At 31.6% G+C, this 21,696-nt stretch overlaps 1 protein-coding gene across 1 annotated transcript; it reads left to right on the plus strand.

Annotated features, from left to right (window-relative positions):
- Positions 1 to 6,113: 6,113 nt before the first annotated feature.
- LOC106389384 (cytokinin dehydrogenase 3-like) lies at positions 6,114 to 9,294 on the plus strand. Its single transcript, XM_048750943.1, has 5 exons — positions 6,114 to 6,825; positions 7,921 to 8,048; positions 8,155 to 8,415; positions 8,530 to 8,798; positions 8,923 to 9,294. The coding sequence occupies exons 1-5, from the start codon at positions 6,129 to 6,131 to the stop codon at positions 9,209 to 9,211; spliced, it is 1,644 nt and encodes a 547-aa protein (XP_048606900.1). The 5' UTR covers positions 6,114 to 6,128; the 3' UTR covers positions 9,212 to 9,294.
- The last annotated feature ends 12,402 nt before the right edge of the window (positions 9,295 to 21,696 follow it).

The following is a 21,696-nucleotide window of genomic DNA, read 5'->3' on the forward strand; positions in this document are numbered from 1 at the left end:
AAATTTATGCAGCTTTTAAAATTAAAAATCACATCTTTAGAGAAAAAGATAACTTTTTAAAACTGTATACAATACATTATGTTAAAATACACTTTTTATACATTTTCTACAATCTCTTAAAACTAAATGTAATTTTAACATGGAAAAACACTTCATATAAAAAGACACCTCTTTATACATTTTAACGATCTCTTAAAAGAAAAAAAATGTTTAGAATGAAAAAACACACCCTTTCACTTTTTTTGGTTTCCTAACTATGATAAAAGACACCTTTTTTTACAATCTCTTAAAATTCAATGTTAATTTTAATATGAAAAGACACATTTAAAAAAATGAAAAGTCACATCTTTATACATTTTAACAATCTCTTAAAAACAAATACAATGTTTAGGATGGAAAGACACACCTTTCATAATACATTTTGCTGTTTTAGAGATGATGTTGAAAAGAAACATAAATAATTTGACAACTTCAAAATGCAACTTCTTGGATAAAACAACACAAACAAAATGAATAGACACAACTCTTAACTTTTTATAAAGACATTTTTTGGAATATTTTAACTAATTTTAAACTAATTCAAAAGACACAACTCTTCAAACAATTAATTAATGCAACTTTTAGGATGAAACAACACGGCCAAATAACTAGAAACAACTCTTAAATTTTTAGATAAATTTTGGAGTATTTAAAATACTGATAAAAGGAAATTATTATATATTTTTTACATTCTATTAAAATTCAATGTAATTCTTAACGTAAAAAGACACATTTTTATGAAAACACACCTTTTTATACATCTTAACAATCTCTTAAAAAATACAATGTTTATGGTGGAATGACGTACCTTTTCATTATATATTCTAGAGATGATTTTGAAAAGAAAAATATAATTTGACAACTTCATAGTGCAACTTTTAGTATGTAACAACACAGTAAAATGAATAAACACAACTCTTAAATTTTTGAAATACATTTTTAGGATCTTTTAACTACTTTTTAAAGTAATTAAAAAGACAGCTCTATAAAAATAACTAATGCAACTTGTAAGATGAAGCAACATAACCAAGTGAATAAACACAATTCTTAAATGTTTAGAAAGATACATTTTAAAATATTTAACTACTTTGTAAACTAATTCAAAAGACACAACTCTGCAAAACAATTAATTAATGAAACTTTTAGTATGAGACAATATAATCTTTGATATTAATTAGGATTCTTATTATTAATAGATATCATTTATCATCATTTTAATTCGGATTTATAATTTTGATAAAATTCGCATAAACTCTTGAAACACAATTGAAAACTGTGAATGTCCCGCTGAATTTTGAACTCTCTGTTTAGTTTTTTTGAAACACCTATCTTAGCATAAAACTGTCTTTGACCAAATCAATAAAATAAATGTATGTGTGCGTATGCCTTTGATCTCTGATATACTATAATGTTTCGGTACGTGTGTTATACATTCTTTTGTTAGTATTAAGGGCATTTTTAACTTTATTTTATTTTTCATTTAAGAATAGAATAAGTGGAGTATGAGTAAAACCATTTTTAATAAATCACTATTTTTTCACTCTAAAATACAGTAATTTTATTAAAGTTTATATTGTCAGATTTATTAAAATGGTGTTAATCTATAATAAAGTTATAGAATAGTTATATCCCTATTCTACTCTATTCTTAAAGTAAAATGGTTACATCACTCTATACTTTATTCTATGATAGAGTTACTACAAAATAATATCATTAGAACAAAATCTACTTTATAATACAGTTATTCTATAATAAAATTGTTTGATTTTAAAATAAAATATAGAAGAGATTACAGAGTTCTATTGGAGATGCTCAAAGGACATCTCTATTCTCACTATATAATTTACTCTAACAATGAAGTGGAAAATGGAATATGAACAAAAAATAAAAAGTTATTCTATTTATGGAGTAATTTTTTTTTCTGTTCATACTATATTCAATTATTTTTTTGGATTAAATTTTAAAATGGAAATGAAAATATTTTAAAAAATGCTCCAATTCGACTTCAATTCTCATCTCATAGTAGAGTAAAAGATAGATTTACTACATAAATGAAATAATCTATTTTCTCTTTGTTCATTACTCCATTATATAATGAAAAAATGGAGTATAGTTGGAATATTTTGACTCCCTATTTTATTTTAAAAATAGAAAAAATTGGAGTTTTAGGTTAGAAATACTATAATCGTCAAACTGTGGCCGGATGTGATAATTCGTTTTTGTAATTAATGTTAGAAAATGTGGTTGTCGGGATGACTTATTAATAGAATCTGATGTATACAAATGAATTGATCCGCACTTTTCACTGTTTGGCCATGTGGCATAACTAAACCACCTTAATTAGGGATTTGCAAATCTTCATGATGTTTTTGATATCAATCGACAATAAGATATATCCATCACGTAAGCCATATCATTGCTTAATTCCAATTCCCTTAAACTCTAATTATCTAAATTGAATTTTAAGAATACAAGCCAACAAAAGTATACGTATACGTTTAGCAAAAGAAAAATATACGTATATGAATGTTGTTATGATATTACAAACACAATTTTACCCAAAAAATATTACTAACACATCAATCTGTATATTTACAAATATTACTCACATAACATGCATTGTCTATATATTGTCTATCTATAGATTCACATGAATATACATGTGTTTTTATGATAGCACCAAGTTCTGTTTAATTCTTCTTCCAAAAATTAAGTTTTTTTAATTAGATATTAAACCCAAACGTTTTTATAACCAAATGGGTAGAAAATATTGGTTGCACACGCCCGGATAATAAAGGTTTACAAGCTCTAGTTTACTCTGTCTTTCCTTTTTGACGTGCTCTAGTTTTACTTAAATCGCAATGATGCTGAGCCATTTTTTCGCCAAAAGTACATAACACTTATTGAGGGGCTGCGCACATGCGTCTTGAATCTTGTAATGATGAATGGATAATATAAACGAAGGGAACATATATGGAGCATGATGATGCATGGCCAAATAAAGGTTTAAGACAACTCAAATAGTACTTACTTAATTAAATGTAAATAGAGATACGAACACAACAAAATGTGCCCACGAATTGAAATCATTACCCTAATTCCCTATGTTCCTTTCTTTTTGAATTTTCGCTCCAATACAATCCCCATTATGACAACCTATACAGATCATGAACTTTTAAATGACATTCTTCTTCTTTTTATGCATCGTGAGATACAAATATTGAATAAATGTCGCTTTGAGTGATGATGATCTTCTAAATTTGCAGGTTCCAGTTAAGGTGGCCCTAATTAATTCTTAAACAAGCACCGTTAATCACTTGTCGTTTTGATCGTCGCTCATATAATATTTTATTAAATCATCGATTATTTTGTGACACGAAGTTGTAAAGAAGGAAAGAATATGACAACTACACGTGCGTCTACCACAGTTTTGCTGTCCGGTTACAATGTCTTAATGTTTCTTTTTCCTTTTGTAGCACATCTTAGTGTTTTTCTTATTAATACAAAATATAATCTTTATCCGTTGCAATTAACAATTTGATCGGAAAACATATTACGTATGGTAAAGAAAAAAATAAGTGTCTTACTTTAAATTTGAACCGAGCAAATCATAGTTATCCTAATTAATATTTTAGGTTTATAAATATCCAATGTGGCTGGATATAGAGTCATGTGTACCAAAAATAAGACATATTATTCTCATTTGTTTAGTGAAGCTTACACATGTTTATTAAGTATCAGTTTATAAATATTAGAAAAATTATTTGAATGAAAAAATAAAAGAAACTCAAGTCAGAACTTTGGCCTAGAATTTGTCAGTTAACAGAAGATGAAATAAAACAAAAGTGAAGTAAAGACAAAAACGTTATCTTATTAATTATAAGACTGGTTAAGGTATAATGCAAAATGGCATATAGAAAATGAACCGGAACACACAAATATAGTGACGAGAACCTATAATGTACTTTGTTATTGAGTGTGTCAATAAAAGTGACATATAGAAATAAAATGTGATAAAATTGTATATCGTATAGAACTTAACAATTTAGTAGTTCAATTCCCACTGAACTCAACTATATTGTATCACACCTAGTTAGACTCGTCTTATCTTGCTATCTAAGTGCTAAGATATTTCAAGTTTTCAACTCACTATTAGATAACAAATTAATAAACATCCAGAAAAGTAATAATAAAATAACTGTAGCGACAACAAGTTAACATGTGGCAAAAGAAGCAAACAGAATGTAATCTTGAGGATATTCCTTGTCTTGCTTTTTATTGTCTATTTACGGCACAATGATTAATCCCGAATCTAAAGCTAGCCTACAATTGTTTTTATGAAATTCAAGATAATTTTAGTTTATTATTATAAATAATCACACTTTTCGATAGCCGCGAGGAAGAAAAGTTCGTAAATTATCCAGACCTCAGAGGAACAAGATCTTATAGATTCTTTTGATGATGACCTAAGTGTAGAAACATCATTTAGTAGGGATACTAATGAGAATTATTCTCCAAAAGGAACATCAATTCATCTAAAGTTGGAGTATAAAACATTCGATTGATAACAATTTTAACAATATGGAAATAAAAAATTTTGACGGTTTAAGAATAAAATAAAATATAACAGTACAAAATATGGCATATTTTGTGGAAACATGCGATTGAATCACTGGCAACTTACCGCTTTATCCAAATGCCGCTTTCATGGTTATGGCTCCCGCTACAACCTGATGAGAGGTAGAGTGTTAGAGCACATTTGTGTGTCTCTTTAGGGCATCTTTAAAAAGCCATTTAATTCCACCAAAACCCGATAAGGCAGTCCATGCTGCATCCACAAAACCGTGGGTGTCTTTAGTATCAGAATTTAATCCTCGTCTTGTTATATATATTTTCGAAATATAATTTTAATTTTTATATCTATGTATATGTGTTGACAATTTTAACTCTCACCAGCAAAATATAAAACCTAGACAAGTTCTAACATAACTGTGCTGATCAGAGGGTCAAGATTCGTTGTCCGTGGGGAAATAATTGTACATGGGGATCTAAAACCAATATCCAATCCCCATTAAGCTCTTTTTGATATTTACAACTAATCACAGTTATGATGATGATCATGCATGGTGGTGGTGAATGGTGATGAAGACACATTACAATATTATGTTAATTTTATAATTAAGTTTCATCTACAATATCAGTTGTTGAGAATAGCTATTAACTTTTGATAGACATGCATTTGATCTCTCTCTTTTTTCTTTCGTGAACCCTAAACCTAAATTGTAACTAATGGCATCCAAATTGCAGATGAACCAATTATCAAAAGAAAATTTTTTTTATAAAAATATGTGAATAATATTTCTTTTGGTGTACGAAGTTACTATAGAAATTATCAATGCACTAATGTGAAAAATGGACTGTGGAATATTTTTCAAAACCATTTGACTAGCGAGTTACATCGTGCGTATATAAAGAAGCGAGGACTATTTGCCTATTGAAGCAAGTGGTTTTCCAATATTCTCACGTGACTGCAATTTTATTGTAGATTTTCTTTTTAGAATAAAAAATATTGAATGTATATTTTTGAAAGAATATTGAAGGTATACTTTTAAATAAAAAAAATTAAAGGTTTTCGGCCACCCGGACACCTAATAGAATAAGATCCAAACTATTTAAAATTAATTTTTTAAATAAAAATTCCCAACGAAAATCAAACTCATAATCCTTTAAATCCTATTAGATAATCAAAAAGTTTTATCCATCAGACCAATCCTTTATTGGCTATTGAATTAATCACAGAACTTCATATCATAAGCCATAAAGATGTATATCATATATAAGCTAACATTATTTGACATACATAAATATATGATTAATATCATCTAACAATTTTAATCGGGTCAACTGAATTAATTAGTTAATTATATAAATATCCATTCAATAAACGAGTACTTTAAAGAAAATAAAATTAGTTAAAATATACCAAAATGGGTTTAACTGAGTTAACAATTACACATATGATACTCGCCCAGTAATAATTACCTAAACAAAATAACTTACAGAAACCCGTACAATATACATGCGTCTCCATGGGTGGCTCTATAAATACAGATCTACTACTACTCTTCATTGATATAACCAAAGCTAAAGCGTTCAAACATATTCCCCAGAAAAATATGGCAAGTAATAATTTTCCATCACAAAGTCATCTTCTAGTAATAATAATATTTATCACAACTCTTTTAACTCCGATCACAACCAACAACACATCACCACAACCATGGAATATCCTTTCCAACGACAACTTCGCCGGAAAACTCACCTCCGCATCCTCCTCCGTCGAAGCAGCTTCCATCGATTTTGGCCACGTCACCAAAATTCTACCCTCCGCCGTCTTAAACCCTTCCTCCGTCCAAGACATCATCGATCTCATAAAACTTTCTTTCGACTCTCAATCCTCTTTCCCTATAGCCGCTCGTGGCCACGGACACAGCTTCCGTGGCCAAGCCGCTGCTAAAGACGGAGTCGTGGTCAACATGCGGTCAATGGTAAACGAGGACCGAGGCATAAAGGTGTCTAGGACCGGTTTATATGCGGACGTGGACACTGCGTGGCTATGGATTGAGGTGTTGAATAAAACGTTGGAGTTGGGGTTAACGCCGGTTTCTTGGACGGACTATTTGTATTTAACGGTCGGTGGAACGTTATCCAACGGCGGAATAAGCGGACAAACGTCTCGGTACGGTCCACAGATCAGTAATGTTCTTGAGCTGGATATTATTACTGGTACGTACCATGATTTTTACATATATTCCAAATCTATGCAATACTTACTTCGTACGTTTGACGACAAAAATAAAATACAATAAAAACGTACGTTTTTTTAGATCTGCGTGGTCACTTGTGTTTATGCTCTTGTTTTGTTTAATATTGTTTGTGTCTTTTTTACATATTTCTCGAACTTGTTGATAGCTTTTCTTGTTTTCACACATCTAGCTAATCACATTATTTTTGCGTCTAAGAGTAGAAAGAAACACGGGCTATGTATAAAATAAGTGGTTGAAAGAAAAGATTTTTCTTTGTTGTAGTGATAGAAGATTTAGCATTATTGTTTTTTTGCAACAGAAATTTCAAATTAAAATTCGTGAAAGATACGTGTAATTATAATATATAGTCTCTACTTGAAAGTGTTGCACAAAAAAAGTCTCTACTTGAAAGTTGAAACAGAACAATTTTTTTGATTTTATGTTCTTACTAACGCTATATATAACAAGTTACTAACTAAATAGTTTTTGAAATTTATAATTTCTTACATATTATGGATGTTTCGTCGAATCTAATTTTGTTCTCCGCGAAATTTACATAATGGTCACGCCGCGCACGTTAATGTTACGTAATTGTTCATATAAACCGGTGAGTGACAAACAAATATTCAACCAAAAATGGTCCCACGCGTATGTTTTTTCACGAGGTTTCTTGTGGCATAGAGACAAAACTCAAAATCTTATAACGTTTGGTCATAATTAACCAGGTGTAATGAATTTAAGTAACAGTCAATTTTCTTATTATAGCTAATAGTTGTACCACTATGTCCACATATGCATCCATAATTCCATATACGAACACTGTTGGTCTGAAGTTTAGTTCGTTTACGAAGACTTTCTAGTTCCAAAGTTTGGTTAGGACTTAGGAGATAAGATATATTAATGGGACCGACTTTAACATTTTAGGCTTAAAACAACGATAGTTTTATTTGAGACTCGTTGCATCTTTTCTATAAACTATGATATTCTTTGTATAGTCTTACGGTCCAAATATGTTGAAATAGTTTAAGACTGAACTTTCTAATTGGGTCAGCTATTTTTCCCCGGAACTTTATAGGAAAAGGGGAGATTGCAACTTGTTCCAACGACATGAACTCAGATCTTTTCTACGCGGCGTTAGGAGGTTTGGGTCAATTCGGAATTATAACAAGAGCCAGGATTAAACTCGAATTAGCTCCAAAAAGGGTATGTTATATTAATATGTAAATTATTCAATATATATTTTATATAAGTAAGAATAATTTACCGAAATTTTTGATTAAATATATCTCTTTTGTTGGAAACTTTTCAGGCTAAATGGTTAAGGTTTCTATACACTGATTTCTCTGAATTCACAAGAGATCAAGAACGATTGATATCAGAAGCGGACGGTTTACATTTCTTGGAAGGTTCCGTTATGCTTGACCATGGCCCACCTGATAACTGGAGATCTACTTACTATCCACCGTCCGATCACTTGAGGATCGTCTCAATGATAAAACGACACCGTGTCATCTACTGTCTCGAAGTCGTCAAGTATTACGACGAATTTTCTCAACACTCAGTCAACGAGGTCCGTACACATATACACAATTATACAAGTATAATTAGGATCTCTACTCATAATTAAACAACTCTATCTTATATTATATGTTTATTAATTTTCTCAATTATTTAAACTATGCAGGAAATGGAGGAGTTAAGCGAGAGTTTAAACTTTGTAAGAGGGTTTGTGTACGAGAAAGATGTGACGTATATAGATTTCTTGAACCGGGTTCGAACGGGAGAGCTAAACCTGAAATCCAAAGGCCAATGGGATGTTCCACATCCATGGCTTAATCTCTTTGTACCAAAATCTCAGATTTCAAGATTCGATTATGGTGTCTTTAAGGGTATTATCCTTAGAAATAACATCACTACCGGTCCACTTCTTGTTTATCCCATGAAGCGCAATATGTAAGTTAAAACTATAGAGTGATCATCCATTCAATTTTTTTTATTAAAGTTCTTACTAAATGTTTATGGCCTCCAAAATTTCAGCTTTGTGTTTAAATAACTGACTTTTAAGGTTTTGCTTCAGGTGGAATGATCAAATGTCTACCGCTATACCCGAAGAAGATGTATTTTATGCGGTAGGGTTCTTACGATCTGCCGAGTTTGACAATTGGGAGGCTTATGATAAAGAAAATATGGAGGTATTGAAGTTTTGTGAGGATGCTAAAATGGATGTCATACAGTATCTTCCTTATCATGCATCACAAGAAGGATGGGTTAGACATTTTGGTCCGAGGTGGAATACTTTTGTAGAGAGAAAATATAAATACGATCCTAAAATGATATTGTCTCCAGGACAAAATATATTTCAATAAATAAACTTGTGTTAGGCAATAATTAAGTTAATTGTTAGTCGTTGTCGTTCTCACTTTATGTATTTGGCCACGCTTTTCATTGATTCTGATTACTATATTTACTTTAGACTATTGAAAATTCCACTTGAATAAATCATAAGAAATAATCTTAAGTTTGGTGGGAGATTTTTGGTGATAAGGAAATAAAAATAAAACCATAATGATGGTAAGAAAGTGGAAATTGATACGAAAGTGAAGGACATGATCATAAGATTTGAAAGTACAAATGTGAAACCTATCTTTTGATCTCTGTAAGTAACAATTGAACATACATGTATATATTAAACAGTTAATAAAGCGAATATCAAATCATTTTGTCTGAGAAATGTTCCCAAGCCTTTCTGTTACAGTCTGCGGGAAAGCAGGAGACATCCAAACTTCTTGCCTCCTTTCTCGTTTTTTAAATATTGTTTTTCTGTACTTTGAAGATCTTGGTCGAGCGAGATCCACGTATAATTATTTTGATTAGAATCGAATATTTTCATTTTTCATCGGTCAATAGTAGAGATCATTTTCTCAGTTGTTTTGTTAGGCATATTGCCAATGCATTTATCAAAATCCACACTTTTTTTTTGTCATCATCAAAATCTACACTTGTTAATGATTTCTATATAGATTTTATTAACTTTTTTTGAATAACTAGATTTTATTAGATTCACCATTTTCTATTTTGATTTTTTTAAATCACTTAAAACATATGGTAAATTAATAATCAAAAGTATAATAATCACTACTGTTAAATAGTATATGTTTTTGATCAGCTGTCTAAATTCAATTGATTTTAAGTTTTGTTTGTTTATAGAAAAGGATTGCGATTAATTTATTAAGCAAAATCATGAAAATGACAAAAGGGTCGTGCAAAGTGGAAAGCATATGATGAAAGTTCAGCTGTTAAGCTTAGTGATCCGAAGGATGTAAGAATATTTTATATTCTTATATGATCTATGTGTATATTGGTTTAATATAAAGTTCACGTTCGTATTAATGTTTTATATTCTAATATTAAAGACGATACCATGATGGATCGGTTTCGATAAAAGAATTAGAATATGGGTGTATTGATAACCCTCTTTCCTTGCCTTGTTAGTTATAAATGATTCTTCTATAATGGTTATATACAATCATTTATGTATATGTGTTATAGTTGTGCTTGGATGTATATTAATCACATATAAAGTATAGTTTGTACTTGAAAGAGTACAAAATGAAAAGATGTGATAATTAAAAAGGCACAATACACACATATATACTCGCGTGTGGTGGTTATCAAAATGTGACAAGTGACTTTTCTTATATGAGAGAAGAGTTACGATTGTGTCGATATAACAGTTACGTAAGAAACGTATAAGCCACTGTAAGGGAACAAAACGTGATAAGAAGAGGTTTTGGATTCCTTTGTCCATCAAAGGGGATCATAAAGGATTAGAGGCCAAAGGGAGGAGAAAATCAATTGGTGCATTGCTTTCAATTTATCTTCATTAAGCATGGATTAAAGGTTAGTGTTTCTTTCTTCTTCTCTAAGAAGCATACCAGGGTTGAATTAAAACTAAATCTAGATTATGGTCTTGGAATAGATTTCATAATTGAAATCATAAAAGTTAATCTTACATTTGGTATCAGAGCCATCTTAGATTTAATTAATTCACTCATTAGGCATTTGAAAATGTTAAGAACATTCTCAGTTTAGTTCTCATGTGCTTGTGAACATATACGGGTTCATCCGTTTTAAAGAGTGTTCATGAGATTAGTATAATCCATCGTAATTAAGCGTACGGCACTTAAACGTATGGTATTTGTTAAAGTGTGCGTTGATGATCATGCATATGAATATGGCATCGTAAACGAACGTAACGATACGACACACTAAATCAATCTATGAACGATTGTTTTATTATTTTAATTACGGAATCTTACGATGCCAGAAAGGGTTTTATATGTCAGCCACTAAGTTAAACGGGTTGTTGTTGATCAAGTTACGAAATGAACGTAGTCATTCACGTAATGGATTTTGCAATAAATCCATTAAAATCACGATGTTTCATGTGTGCATAATGGTCGTTTGTTTAAAAGGTTCGACATGAAACCTGGGTTTTACGGTAACAAACGTAAAGGCACATGCATGAAAGTTTCCTTATGACGGTTATTACCATAATATTGTGAAAAGTCACTATTACGGGTTGTGATTGTAAGACTTTCACCTAATTAGAAAGGAAATATTGGCCCGTTTAATTGATTAATGCATGTTGTTGCATGAATGTGTGCTTGCATGATTTGAAAAGAATTAGTAACTGGCATGATAACTTAATTGATATGTACAAGCATGCGTGGATTAATAAAAGATCATTGTTAGTAAATCGGTAAATGTGAAGCGCTTGTTACATTTAAGTGATTGAAATTTAATTGTGTTATATCTAAGGAACAAGTGTTCCATACAGTTTAGTGACACAAATGAGGTATATAATATTTTATTAATTTAAAATATTGTATATATAAAGTTGTAATTTTTTTTTTGAAAAAATGCTTCCGCTGCATTTTATTAATAGGTAACTTGTGTTATGAAATATTAACACAATATATAAAATTATGTTATGAAATATAGCATAATATTCGGATAAATTTACCTATTAATATTTTGATATTTGTATAGTTTATAACATGTTAGTCACCAAAGTGATCATGTTATTTACTTACAAATATTAAAATTAATAGTAGTATAATTGATCATGATAAAAGAGACGCTAAATGACATTAAAGTTTTAATGATCAATTATTTTATTTTCTATATTCTTGGAGATCACCCAAAGGTGGATCATTGAATATAGTTAATAATATGAAAAGAACTAGTCATTTTTTTACTATAGTTGGTAGTATATATACCCAAAGGTAATATACCATTTGACTTGAGTTTTAAATGATTAGTTATTAAAGTGTATTTTAGCGTCACTGAAAGTGTTTGTGTTTAAGTATTGCCCAAAGGTTACTTAAATATATACTTAAAAGTTTATATTAAGTCTAGAATCTGAAATAAAGTTTCAAAGCAGTAAAGGGTAAGCATGTATAAAAGCTTGCAGCTTCATCAAATGTGTTTGCATTTGCTAACTCTATCGTTAAGTTCAATGAACTCAATTATGGTGAATGGTCCGAAAAGATCTGGTTTACACTAGGTGTAATAGAACGGGAATTCACCATAGTAAATGAAGAGTCCTCAGTCATTACGATAGATATCTCCCAATGTAGAAAGTCTCATAAATGAGCTAACTATGAAAATGGTTAACTGGTCCCAACTAATCTGTGATCATGTGACTCACATGTCTAATATGGCTGTAAAGTTAAAGACCTTGGAAATGGAGGTGCACAAGCAGTTTCTGGTCCAATTCATCATGAGCTCTATATTTCTTGAGATTAGTCAGTTTCTCAGGTGAATTACAACACCAGTAAAGATAATGAAACATTAGAGGAATAAAAGCTATGTTTATTCAAGAGGAGAGCAGATCAAGGAAGATGAAATATCAAGTTGCTACCTTCGTAGGTCTTGAAAGTGTCAGTAGCAGCAAAATAATCCCAAGTAGAAAGAACAAAAGGAATAACTAGTCTTTCCTGAAAGGACTTAAAAGTCAAATCCGAAATGAAATGAAGTGTTTCTTTTGCAATAAAATGAGACTTTTCAAGTAGGATTGTCTTAAAAGGAAGGCTTGTTTTGATAAGAAAGTAAACATTAAAGTCTTGTTTGCTATGAAAGGAGTCTTATTAAAAAATTTCTAGTAATACTTGGTGGTCGAAATTAGAGGCACTAATCATAGCACATATAATGAAAGTTCGGTTTCTTGTGGCATCAAAGACTAGGTCACATTTCCAAAGAAAGAATGAGGTTGGTGAAGAGTGAAATTCCTCCTTAATTGGATTTTAGTGACCTACATGTATGTATAGACTGCATTAAAGGAAAGCAGACTAAACATACTGTAACGAAACCAGCCACAAGAAGTACTCAGTTTCTTAGGTTAATACACACCAATATATGTGGCCCTTTCGATGCTCCTTCATGAAGTGGTGGAAAGGACCTCATAACCTTTATTGATGATTACTCACAGTATGTATATACTTATCTACTGCATGAAAGGTCTAATTTTGTGGATGTCCTAAAAGTGTTCACTGATAAGATGGAAAGGCGGCTAGATAGAAAAGTAAAAGTAGTGAGATCTGATAGAGGAGGTGAGCTCTATGGAAAGTTACTTCAAAGTAGAGGCACATGTGCACAGTACAGTATGTCCAATACTCTTTAGCATAATGGTGTAGTAGAGAGGCATAATCGTACTATAATAGAGATGGTTAGAAGCATGTTAAGTAATTGCTCTTTACTTCTTTAGTTGTGGGTATATATATGCATTAAGAACTGCAACGTATGTGCTGAACCAGGTTCCTAGTTAGGAAGTTCCTAAGATCCTTTACAAATTATGAATGTAAAGAAACCTAGTTTGAACTATCTACGTGTATGGGGTTGCTCATCAGAAATAAGGCTATATAATCCACATCAAAAAGAAACTTGATCCTAAGGCTATCAATGGATTATTTTTTATTGGCTATCCTAAAAGAATCAAAGGAGTATAAATTTTTATTGTTTTAACCATAGTACGAGAATAGTTGAATCGGGTAATCTTAGGTTCATTGAGAATGGTGAAACTAGTGGGAGTTGTGAACTGCGAAAGGGTGGACATTAATGAAATTCGGGTGAAAAGTTCTTTCACCTGAAGTTGCACCTGAGGTAGTTGTTTCTTCACAATCGAACAACATGCAGATGCACTGATCTCACTAGCTAAAATATCTAGTCAATGAACTTGTCACAATTCAATTAGAGGATAGTGAACCACAAGTACTTTAAAGCGATCTGAAAGGGAAAGAAGATCTGCCATATCAAATGATTATGTGGTTGCTATAGAAAGTGAATGTGGCTTAAACATTGATGAAGACCCGATCTCATTCAAAAAGCCATGGAAAGTGACAATTCTGGAAAAGGTTGGTGCCTTAACGAGATAAGATCTAAGGGTGATAGCGAAGTTTGGTACTTAGTAGAGTTTCCTAATGGTTTCAAAACCGTTGATTGTAAATGGGTCTTTAAGACTAAACATAACTCGAAAGGTAATATTGAAAGATATAAGGCTCGCCTTGTTGCTAAAGGTTTCACCCAGAAAAGATGGCATTAACTATAAAGAGATCTTCTCTACAGTTTAAAAGAAGGATTCTCTTAGCATTTTTTTGGCTTAGGTGGCTCATTATGATCTTGAGTTTCACTAGATAGATGTTTGACCGCCTTTCTGAATGTAGAGCTTGAGGAAGTAGTATATATGACCAACATGAAATTTTCATGGCCACATGAAAATAAAATATGGTGTGTAAGCTGAGAAAGTCAATATATAGACTAAAACAAGCTTCCGACAATGGTATTTAAAGTTTAATGATATCATCACGTCGTATGGTTTTGTAGAGCTCGTCGTATATCAATGTATCTACATTAAGATCAGTGGGAGCTTATTATTGATGTTAGTCTTATATGTTGATGTAATTATGCTTGCTGAAAATAACAAAGGCATGTTACATGATGTAAAGTAGTATCTCTCTAAGAACTTTGAAATGAAAGATATGGGTGAGAGTCTTATGTGATTGGAATATAAATCTTTTTGAGATAGATCACAAGGATTGTTGAGTTTGTCTCAGAAAGGACATATCAGTAAGATCTTAGAGATATATATAAAATAGAACAATGCTGCGTAGGAATAGCTCCAATTCAGAAGGGAGATAAGTTTTGTAAAATGTAATGTCTTAAAAATGAATTGGAGCGTAAAGAAATAGAAATAATTCCTGATACATTGGTGGTTGGGATTTTGAATATATTGGAAACATAGTCAACTTGATATCAGTTTTGATATTGGAAAGTTGGACCGATAAAGTACTCCCAAAATGAACCACTGGAACGCTGCAAAGAAAGGTCATCTGGTACTTGCAAGGCACCAACGAGAACATTCTTACATAAAAGAGATCCAATCAATTAAAGGTCATAAGATTTTCAGATTCAAATAAAGCCGGATGCATTGATGGTAAAAATCAACATTTAGGTATTGTTTCTATTATTTGTGGGAACAATTTAAAGGGAAGTGGAAAGTAGTCTGTCATTGCTACTTTCACTATTAAGGTTGATTTGTGGTATGCTTTGAAGCCACAATTCATGTATGGAGCCTGCGGAAATTTATCTCAGGACTTTGGATTGTTGACACTAACGCCAAACCGCTGAGAGATTATGGTGATAAATTCGCAGCTGTCTTCTTTTGAAAGGATGAAAGTATTGGAAGGGTGCTAAGCACATTAAGTTAGAGTACTTGTCTATTAAAGAAGAAGTTCAGAAACATAGAGTGTCATTTGAGCACATAAGAAAGGATATAAAGATAGCGGATCCGCAAACTAAAGTTTTACCACCCAAGGCGTTCAATGGCCATTTAGAGCGTATGGGTATTATAGATAAAGCCTTGCTATTATATTTATGGAATGCTCATTAAGTATTTGACACCTAGGAATTCAATTAAAGTTAAGTTTCTGATTTATTAAATATGTTATCATCAAAGTACGTGTATATACTTAAGGTTCATAGATAACATATGGAAAAGTTTTTGAGAATAAAGGTTCTTCTCATGTAAGGATAATATAAAAATAGAATTGGTTTGTGATACATGGAAGGGACTATGCCGGTTAAATGACATACAACCGCCATGATTCGATCAGTTCTAATTTTAGTAAAGACCAGATGAACTTGATGTAAAATTGCACATTAAAGTTATTGAACTCTTAAGGCAACACAAAGGTCAAGTGGGAGAATGTAAGAATATTTTATATTCTTATATGATCTATGTGTATATTGGTTTAATATAAAGTTCACGTTCGTATTAATGTTTTATATTCTAATATTAAAGACGATACCATGATGGATCGGTTTCGATAAAAGAATTAGAATATGGGTGTATTGATAACCCTCTTTCCTTGCCTTGTTAGTTATAAATGATTCTTCTATAATGGTTATATACAATCATTTATGTATATGTGTTATAGTTGTGCTTGGATGTATATTAATCACATATAAAGTATAGTTTGTACTTGAAAGAGTACAAAATGAAAAGATGTGATAATTAAAAAGGCACAATACACACATATATACTCGCGTGTGGTGGTTATCAAAATGTGACAAGTGACTTTTCTTATATGAGAGAAGAGTTACGATTGTGTCGATATAACAGTTACGTAAGAAACGTATAAGCCACTGTAAGGGAACAAAACGTGATAAGAAGAGGTTTTGGATTCCTTTGTCCATCAAAGGGGATCATAAAGGATTAGAGGCCAAAGGGAGGAGAAAATCAATTGGTGCATTGCTTTCAATTTATCTTCATTAAGCATGGATTAAAGGTTAGTGTTTCTTTCTTCTTCTCTAAGAAGCATACCAGGGTTGAATTAAAACTAAATCTAGATTATGGTCTTGGAATAGATTTCATAATTGAAATCATAAAAGTTAATCTTACAAAGGAATCTCCAACCTAAATTTTCATAGTGAGTAGTAAGTACCGAATATTTATAATTAATACAATAGATAATCTATAAGATTGGGTCTAAATGATGAGCAAGAAAATGAGTGGGAATAGTAAATTTCTTATCATTCTTTACAATTTACACCATTTACAAGTAATATTTGTTCCATATAATTTCTTAACATTCCTTAAAATTTAAGGAATAATAGATTACAATTATTCTTTATCAAATTAGGAGAGAAATAAATTTTTTTTTATTTTTTCTCTTCTTTCGTTTCTTTCATATTCCTTATATTTTTTTTATGGTCACCAGTTAGAGCCAATCTATATCATGTGAAAAGCCGAAACGTTTAGAGATTGCTACCTAAATATTTTATAATGTAAAATCTCATTGCATCATAACTAAAAATGCAATCATGGAGGAGATGATGATGAAGACATCTGATAATGCCATTTTAGACAATTTATCTAGCCAAAGTGTTCACATTGAGAAGTTACATGAAGATAATCAGAGAGAAGAGGATGTTGTTGTGCCTGAGTATCCAAAAGAGGATCACAATGAAATGGTGCAGAGACTGCAGGAGGTAATGACGGTGATGAACTTCGGTCATGAACAACAATACCAAATATGTCCACCAATGATCTTAACATGCAGGATATGTTTAATCTGTAAACCCTTTTGCTGACAAAGGTGACGTTGGAAATGGATTAAAACGTAAGGGATGGTTAACAGCATCAGATAGTAATAAAAGTAAATTTACATAGATGAAAAGAAGAAAATGAAGCAGCGCAAAAATAGGTAAGCGGAACAAAACAAAGCAAAAGGCTGATATGAAAAGTGATACAAATGGAACAAGCTCAGTAAATGAAGAAACCAACAACACTGAGAGAGGCAAGGTGGGCCCATAAACACCTCTTCCAACATGAGAGTATTGTCTAGGTCTAAACATTGACTCGACAGTCCAACGTCTAAGGAGATAATCAAAAGTATCTCCCAGACATTATTTGCCTATTTGAAACGTAGCACCAAGATGACTATTGCTATGTAGGTGCATAATTAGGTTTTCTACATTATGTAATAGTCCATGATCTTGGACTTAGTGGTGGTTTGGTGATTTATTGGAAGTATCATGTACATTTTATTTTTAAGTCATTGTTATAATATGATGGATTGTAAAGTTCTGTGTAATGATTTTTTTATACTTTTCTATTATGTATGTTCACCCAAATCCATCGTTTAGGCAACATATATGGGAAAGATTGGAGAGAATGAGTACTAATGGACAAGGAGAAACTTAGTTAGAATTAAGAGATTTTAATAAGATCTTTGTTAATATGAAAAAAAACTCGGGGAAAATCAGGTTGGAAGTATTTTTTTTATCCATTCTGAAACATGATGAGAAGTTGTGGTACTTTTGTTGATTTAAAATTTGTTGGAAATATATTCTCTAGGGTGGGACAACGAAGAACCCATCACGTTCAATGTTGTTTGGACGTATTATGGCAAACATTGAATGGTATACAATGTTTTCTGCATTATAACAGAAGAGTAGAGTCATGTGGTTATGAGCTGATGATCGTAATACCAAATACTTTCATGCCATACTTTTATGATATTGTGTTCTTGGGGTTTGAAAAGAAAGTCATGAAGTATATGAATAATGATCTAACAAGGGCGATAACAAGAAAGTAATATTATGAAGTTTTATTTTTGAATATGACCTCATAAAGATGTTGGACCTGATGGTTTCTCAATAATTTTTTATCAACAATTTTGGGATATTTTTAATCTAGGAGATTATAACAAAGGTGAATGAATTATTTGAAGCAGGAAGGTTCGAACCTCATTTTAATAATCATATCAATCTACGTTTGATCCTAAAGGTATTTCCACAAAAAAGATGAAATTTCTTTATGCAATGTTATTTACAATATAATTTCAATTTTTTTTTGGAAAATCAACTCAAGAAGCATCTTGGTGATATATTCACAGAAAATCAGAATGCTTTCAACCCGGGAAGGATGATAATTATAATATTATTGTCGCATATGAGATACTCCACAGACTGAAGTTCCCTAAGAAACAAGCTAAATCATATTTGGGGGTTAAAACAAATATGACAAAGGCTTATTATCGTTTGGAATGAGAATTTTCTCAAGTCAAAATGAGGTCTATGGGGATTGTTGAGAAGTGAATATATTGGATCATTGATTTTGTCACTACAGTTTGTTATTTTATTTTGATCAATGGTTCGCCTGAAGAATTAGTGGAACTTACCAAACGGATTCGACAAGGTGATCCACTCTCACTTTACCTCTTTATTTTATGTACAGATTCTCACACATAATGAGAAGACTCACGATGGAATGAAGATCACCAGTACTGCACCTCTAGTGAATCGTTCCCTATTTGCAGATGACTGGCTTTTCTTTACCTTGGCTAACTGGAAAGCAGAAAGAACACTTAAAGAAAATTTTAAAACTTATATGAAAATATCTCACGGCAAACTATAAATCTATAGAAGTATTACATAAGATTTGGCTGTCAAGTTTTATCAGTCAAAAAAAAATTATGTTAGGCATACACAATAAAGGAGGCTTTAGGAATTATTTAGAATTGCTTGAGAATTTTGGAAATCGAAAGAGTGAAATGTTCAAATACATTATTGATAAAGTTAGATCAACAACTCAAGGTTGGAATAAACAATTTCTTTATCCATGTGATAAAGTAGTATGAAGCGTATGTCCTTGTCATGCCAATATTCTCGATGAATGCTTTTAAGATATCAAAGCAAATTTTGTGACGAGATAAAAAGCATTTTAGCAAGGTTATGGTGGGGATCGGGAATGAAAGAATAGGATTACATTGGCACGCTTGGGATAGAGTTTGTGTTCCTAAGAAAGAAAGTGGGCTGGGTTCAGAGAATTAAAAAGTTTTAACCTAGCTTTACTTGGAAAGAAAGTATGGAGGATACTTCAACATCCAACATGCCGCATGTCCCGGATTCTTAAATGTAGATATCTCCAGAGGTTAATATGTTATAGCAGTGCAGAAAATAGTTTTTCTTGTGAATGGAAGCAATGGTTCATTTATAAGCATGCAGACAAATCTGTGGATTCCCGATTATCCACCCAAACCTCCATGAGCATTAAAACAATCCAGGTATTTAAACCGTTTGGATTTACTTCAATGAAGATGGAAACAAATGGGATGAGGAAAGGCTCTGAGATGGTCTCTCCTGAGGATGTAGACATAATTGTATCACTCAGTATTACATCTAGAAATTTTTTAGATCTACTAGGCTGGCATTATAATGAAGATAGAATATATACAGTGAAGTCTGGTTATTGTTTAGATACACATCTACCATTCACTTCTATATTGAATCCTATCTTTAGAAATGTATTAGATTAAATGGTGCTTAAGTAACTTGCCTACTTAAATCAAACATTTTCTTTGGAAAACGAGTCCACGAGCCTTGGTCACGTGAAATAATGTATCTAGAAGATATATCACAAGAGAAGGTCGATGTAAGAGATGTTGCTCAGCTGATGAAACACATAACCACATTTCTTTGATTGCATGTATGCATAAATGGTTTAGTGAGACTATGGTATATCTAGTGAGACTATTAAAAAATAGCTCAATGACTTTTGAAGAACGCTTGGAGAAATTTCTAACCTATAAAACTACATATTCACAACCACAACATCTTCCCCTATGGGTTTTATGGCGTCTATGGAAGAATCGAATGTACTAGTTTTTTATTAGAAAATATATATTGGAATTCAATTGTTAGACAAGCTCGAAGTGATGCAAAACAATGGAAAGATTGTGAACAATGTCAGGATAATCACCATGGACAAGTACGCTCTTTAAACTCAGGAAGAGCAAATAAGCAAGTTTGGGAATGACCATAGGTTGGCTGGATGAAGTGTAATGTGGATGGTTCATACATCAGTTCAGCTACTCCCACACAGGTATGATGGATAGTAAGAGATGATAAAAGATGGTATCAAAAAGCTAGCCAAACAAAAGGTATGAAAACTGAGAGTCCAATGGAATGTGAGATACAAACACTCATTATAGCTATAAAACATTGTTGGAGCCAAAGTTTTACAAAGATAATTTTTGAAAATGATTGCAAAGAGTGGATAGTATTAACCGTAAAATGCTACAATTTGATATGTACAACTAGATTCGTCAAGCAATTTAGTGGAAGAACAAAATTAAAATTATACGATTTCAGTGAATTGGCATAGAAGGCAACAAAAAAACATATATTTTGGCAAAACAAATTATCCGGACCAATGTTTTAGTTTATTAATATCAATATCCAATATATATATTGGCAAAACAAGTTACTCCAATATCAATATCCAATGTATATTGCACATGGTTATGTATGCTCGCATTCAAAATTAATGAAAGTAAGTTGATTTAAAAATAAAAATCGTAAACAAATGGAAATGTGTAAAATTTAGTCATTCTAAAAATATTATATACCCCAAATGTTATATGATAAGAATGTACTGTTCAAAATACATGCAAGCTATGGCTATGCTAAAATTGATAGCCATGATTATGGTAAAATACAAAAAAAAAATTCTTAAAAAAATACTAAAATTTATTAACACTGATAATCGTGCACGTAGGTCGCGAAGGAGCATGTAACGTTTACCAACCGTTGCAAAGTCGACACTAAAGTCTAAAGCCGAAACCAAAACAAAATGCGACTTTAGAGATGTTCGTATATGGGCTTACAGTATTGGCCCATTTAGGTTAAGTTCTAGGCGAGTGTTTACTGATAAAGGCCTAACTAAGCTGTGCTTTGTACAAATATTATTAACGACACGCTCTTGGTTATCAGGACAAAAGAAAGC

The sequence above is a fragment of the Brassica napus genome, chromosome A2 (assembly GCF_020379485.1).
Source record: "Brassica napus cultivar Da-Ae chromosome A2, Da-Ae, whole genome shotgun sequence".
NCBI classification, from domain to species: domain Eukaryota; kingdom Viridiplantae; phylum Streptophyta; class Magnoliopsida; order Brassicales; family Brassicaceae; genus Brassica; species Brassica napus.

Coding starts and splice junctions, on each gene's coding strand:
- LOC106389384 (XM_048750943.1), top strand. CDS start 6,129: ATGGGTGGCTCTATAAATACAGATCTACTACTACTCTTCATTGATATA. Junction 6,826..7,920: donor TGAGCTGGATATTATTACTG/GTACGTACCATG, acceptor GGAACTTTATAG/GAAAAGGGGAGATTGCAACT. Junction 8,049..8,154: donor TCGAATTAGCTCCAAAAAGG/GTATGTTATATT, acceptor GAAACTTTTCAG/GCTAAATGGTTAAGGTTTCT.